This window comes from Gorilla gorilla, chromosome X (assembly GCF_029281585.2).
Source record: "Gorilla gorilla gorilla isolate KB3781 chromosome X, NHGRI_mGorGor1-v2.1_pri, whole genome shotgun sequence".
NCBI classification, from domain to species: Eukaryota; Metazoa; Chordata; class Mammalia; order Primates; family Hominidae; genus Gorilla; species Gorilla gorilla.
The window spans coordinates 35492501-35497990 of record NC_073247.2 but is presented as its reverse complement, the minus strand read 5'-3'; the positions used below and the strand labels follow the sequence as shown (position 1 = coordinate 35497990).

Here is a 5490-nt window from a genome sequence, read left to right as displayed (position 1 = left end):
AGTCACGAGATTAACTCCATCTGTTTTCTGGACAAATTAAAATCTTATCAAGCATACTCTGTGGGATTTTCCACTTCTGGCCCCCTCTATGCACCTTATATGTAGAAGAGTGGAGGGTTAGCAGATTGTGTCCAAGATAAGCTTGTGTACAAGTATCTGCTATAGGTAAAATCCTAGTTCCTAAATTAAACAGAAAAAGTGCCCTTTCCAGAGGCAGGGGGCTCTGAGAAGAACAGGGTTCTTTTAGGGTATAATTTCCCAACTGGCCCAGATAAACTTTGGCCCAGAGGTTTACTCTGGCCCACACAGAGTTTAAAGTTTTATTTTAAAAAATTAGTTGTCAAGGTTTAGAAATCAATAAGCTTTGTGGAATATTTGGATTCCTGGCTTCTCTTGAAAACTCGAACATGTGGCCATACTGGGCCCTGTCCCTCCCAGCATCACTGAGTAGCTGCTGGCCCCTTTGGACAGGACCTGCTCACTCCTGTTTGCCACAGTCCCTGCCACTCACTGTAGTGTGAACCTGGTTTGCTTCATCCATTCACTTTTAGAATTTGAGTTTAGGACCCGTGCCGGAGTCCATGGAGACCTGCAGGTCACCTCTCCCCTTACAAATAAGATGGGCAAAGTTTCCCATCAGTTCTGCCGGGTGCACTATCAACCACACAAATCAAGGAGTAGAAACATCTCTCAGAGAAAAGTAAGTATGTGATACTCCCATCTTCTAACAGAGATTCACTGGAATTCTTAAAGTTGCAGTTTCAACTTTCCACAAAATTCTGGAATCCTTAGGTGCCTAGAGTTCTAACAGATCCCAATAAGAAAACATCAACTGCTGCATTAGCTTTTTTTCAGGGACAGTACTTAGAAATGCCTCACATTCTAGAGAAACGGTCCTTGCCCCCAGGGTGGTTATAATCTAGAGGCAGGGACAAGAAACAATCCAGTGAGAAGTTACTTGAGTCTCTTGGAGTTTCCTGATGACCAAGTTCAGGGTAACTATTTATATTTAATATAATCCCAGATCCCAGAAATCAAGGAAAACATGATTTCCCTTCAGAAAGCACACTTTAGAAAACCATCTCTCTAACCTTATGTGAGTATAGCAATTATTGAAAGAGTTGACCAGGGGAGCAATAAAAACACATTAATCCCTTAGTTCCTGAAGCACCTTGGGTGCTCCAGTTTGTGATGGGCTGCAGAGCTTACACAGTAGCAAGTTAGTTAATTAATTAACTGACAGGGCTCGAAACCCACAGTGTTTCTACTTAGAATCTCAGTCTAAGAGCAGGAGGAGAAAGGAGAGGGATGGGAGCCAGAGGGGAGGTGAGGAGGAGAAATAAAAAGAAAAAGCAACATAAAAGGCAGCTTCATCTCCACTGCTTAACTCATCAGTATTCCTTCACTAGGGGGACCTTTTTTAGGGGGCACCTTTCTCTCAGGAGCCCTAGGCCTTGCTCTTCAAAAAGAGATGCTGCTGGGCTCTTGGCTTGGCTCTCTAAGTCAGCAAAGCACATAAGAAACCATACTTCATCTCTTAAATGACCTAAAGTCACAGAAATTCCGAATGCTTCTCAGAACATTCGACCAAATATCATGCTGTGCACTCCTGAGCTGGGTTCTGATAGAGGTGGCTATGAAGAAACTGGGCTGAGGTTTGAAAAGGGGATGGCCTCTAGTCATATATATATATATATGTGTGTATATATATATATGTATATATATGTGTGTATATATATATGTATATATATGTGTGTATATATGTATATATGTGTGTATATATGTATATATGTGTGTATATATGTATATATATGTGTGTGTATATATATGTATATATGTGTGTATATATATATGTATATATATGTGTGTATGTATATATATATATGTATATGTATGTATGTGTGTATGTATTTAGAGGTGGGGGCCTCACTATGTTGCCCAGTCTGCTTTGAACTCCTGGGCTCAAGCCATCCTCCTGCCTCCACCTCCCGAGTAGCCAGGACTACAGGTGTGTGCCACAGCAACCGGCTCTAGTCACATTTTACTCCTTGCTGCCTCTCTAGTCAACTCTTTGCACCTGGTAAGGATTCAGCACAACTGCTTTCCCTTTAGAAAACTTTATTCTTAAGTAGAAGGCACAATATACTTTTTCTTTTATAAAAACACACAGGTCAATGTTTTTAAAAAACACAGCATAATTGTACAAGGGGAAACATTTTGTTAGTATAATCTTACCAATAATGTAAGAGAGGAAAGACTGCCATACTGAAATACATTTTGCTGCTGCCAAAGACGGTCCTATTGTGAAGAAATGAGAAAAAAATAGCAAGCGCCAGGGCCAATTAAGCATCCCTCTCCCCGAGTTTTTCTGAATACAACACAGTGATCCTCACCCTAACCCCTACACATGTTAATGGACTGTTAGAGTATCAAATTATTTTCAATGTGCTTTCTTGTTGTATAAACCTTTACCTGCACTTTCTATTTAAGGGGCAAAAAGGGAATGTGAGTGTAAAACACCTGCTCAGTGTGTGTCTGTTGGACTTTGGAGGAATTCAACAAACAAGCCTGCTCTGTTTAATCTATTTAGTGAGTGCAAGGCTTCTAAATCTTCCCCCTCAGCTACCTATATAAAAGACAAGACTGAAAAGGACAGCCACTCCTGGATGGCTGGAGAAGCATTTGGATTTAGACCTGGTTTAATTGGCATGTGAAAAAGCAAAACGTCAGCTCTTCAGTCAGGCTCTGAGAACCTCTCTTTATGTGGGGGGGACATAGGCTAAAGGCCCTGAGGCAAAGCCTGGGGTCACTTACATTCCAGCTACTCTCAATCCAAGTAGCAATTTCCCTCCCTCAGAAACCGGGTCTTCAGGAGCTTGGGGAGGGGAGCTTGGGGAGGGGCTCTGGAGTTGTGTTTTAAAGCAGTACATCTTAATATGAAGACAGGAATTTCTATGATGCTTACGAACATTAGACTCAACATTTTTGCAGCCCCCTTTCCTGGTCTACATTCACACAAACATGAGACACAGTCCCAAGGGAGAAACAGATGCTGGAGGAGCAGTTAGGGCCAGAGTGGAGGCACAGAGGAAGCTGGGATTTTTCAACTACCCCCTCCTTGGTTACTCCTGGGATTCCCTTAGGATTTCACGGCACAACCAGCAAAGAGTTTGCTCAGATTCACTTCGGAGTAGCCACTTCGGGACAAGAATTGCTCTGCAGTGTTCTTGAGTTTTCTGTAGTCCTGCAGAACTTTGGGGGTAAAAAATTGCTTCTTCAATTTATCTAAAAAGAGAGAGAGAGAGAGAGATTAGAAGTCTCAGGTAGTTTCTTTAAAGAACATTCAGTATTCCACCAGAGAAGGGGATGCTGATTCCATTTGTATCTCCATCATCTTATCTCTGGTCTACCCCTGGGGCCAGTCAGATGCAGCCCCCGCCCACCATTCCTCTGTGAAAGCTTTTCTTCCTTTCCCCTGTCTGTCCGCCTCTCAGCACCTAGCTGACTCAGTGCACTGGGGGACAGGGCCACCCTCTACTGATGTGAACTGCAGGTGCACCCTCATGTGCAGCAGACAAGGTGAGCTGTACTCGCAGACGCCACTTTCACCAGCGCTGCGAGCACATGCATGCAACTGCTTGCGAAGTCTGGACGTGGCAGGAAATACCTAGTCTCAAAGGGAGCTATGGCCTCTGGTGCCTTCCAGCCCCAACTCCCCAGATCAGCTGGGCCTAGTAAGCATTTTCTAGTCCCTCCAGCCCAAGTCCCTCTGCTAAACAAAATTTCCTTTGCTGAAAGAGGCGAGAGGTGAGCGGCCCCGAGGGCACCTGTCCGTCCATGGCCAAGATTTCTTTGCTCTTCTTTGTCCACACTGTGTGAACTCAGGGTATGCGGCACTCCCGCTCCTTTAACCCATTCACCCCTGGCCTTTCCCTTCTGAGCAGGATGCTACCAGCCAGAGAAAAGACCCCTCTCCTTTCCCTTCCCAGAGCCTGCTACTTCTACATGTTGTTTTTTTCTTTTCTTTCTTTTTTTTTTTGAGACAGAGTTTTGCTCTTGTTGCCCAGTCTGGAGTGCAGTAGCGCGATCTCGGCTCACCGCAACCTCCGCCTCCCGGGTTCAAGTGATTCTCCTGCCTTGGCCTCCCAAAGCGCTGGGATTCCAGGCGTGAGCCACTGCGCCCGGCCGTACATGTTGTTCTTTTAAAGGAGCAGTGGGGCTGTGATGCTCAGGTCTGATCTTTTGGGTGAAGAGAGTGATCACGTGGGGGATGACGCTGTGTTCAGGAACCTGGTAAGGTGTCTGGAGAGGCTGCTTTCCCCGCGCCCCCCCACCCCCAATCCCCATTTGATGGCTGAGGAAACTGGGAGGTTAAGTCACTTACCCAAGGTTACACAGCAGGTAATCAGAGTTGTAGACACACAAACCCAGGTAGCCAGAACCCCCAGCCCGCACCTGAGGAGAGGCTCACTTCTGCCCACTCCCCCTGCCACTACATCACTACTCCCACATAGAAATTTGCAGGCCTCAGACATCAGCTGATCCTGAGGTGAGGCCTCCGCCCCCATAAGATGCTGGCCTGTGCCAAAGGGCCTGGGAGCAGCAAGGCTGCCCAGCACCTCCCGATAGGAACCGGTCAGGAAGGAAACACAGAGGGGAGAGCGCGCCACTCACAGAAAGCAAACCTCCAACAACAGCAACACGGAAGTCTACAAAACACCTGGAAAATGAAAACTCAGACTCCAGATTTTTGTTTCTTGGCTATACATTCGCATTTGCTCTCCACAACCTTTTCTGAATTACATAAGTTGTCCTTTAAAGAACAACCACGGGTTTTATAGAGAATTAAAATGCCCAAAAGGGGTGGAAAAAGAGAGGGGGGCTGCAACAGAAAGACAATTTGAAAGTTCTAATGATCCGAGTCTGGGAATAAACAACAATGGCCCCAACCAGTGTCGGCTGCCTCCCGGCAGGCCAGAGCCACAGGCCAGCAACCCCGTGCATGTGAATGACACAAATGCATCTGATGACTGGGGAGAGCACATTTAAAGAGCTGCGGTAATACGGAGCAGGGGAGGAAAAGAGAGGACATAGCTCCTGATGTGTTTACCTCCTCTGCTGATGGGATATTGACTTTTCCCACCAGGTTGGTTAGAAAGGGGACTATTTACGCTGCCACACAGCAGAGTTAGAATGACAACCAGCGTCACTCAGTGCTCTTCCTCCTAAAAGACAACTGTGACCGCCAGCATATCCCATAGCCAGTCAATACGGCCAAGGCACCATTCCACGCCAGTTAGAGATGCAGATAAAAGCTCCCACTTGCTTCCCCAAAGAGAATTTAATCAATAACATATGGAAGGTCTTCTAGGAAACAGAACTGGACTAGCTGTCACAGGCTGCGTCAGGGACAGGGGCTGGTGGGGGGGAGGAGTCACCCCTTCCTGGTTTTTCTCTTCCCCCTTTAGGCACCTGGGCCACCCACGTTAG

The 5490-nt window shown here is 46.2% G+C and overlaps 1 protein-coding gene across 3 annotated transcripts in view; it reads right to left on the bottom strand.

Moving 5' to 3' along the window:
- Positions 1–2101: 2101 nt before the first annotated feature.
- The window catches only part of POLA1 (DNA polymerase alpha 1, catalytic subunit), a 297808-nt gene continuing 294419 nt past the window's right edge, over positions 2102–5490 (bottom strand). For all 3 annotated transcript variants that reach the window (XM_031005766.2, XM_031005765.2, XM_055376411.2), the window contains exon 37: positions 2102–3285. In XM_031005766.2, coding sequence (XP_030861626.1) covers positions 3140–3285 — 146 coding nt within the window. In that variant the 3' untranslated portion in view covers positions 2102–3139. The remainder of the gene's footprint in view (positions 3286–5490) is intronic.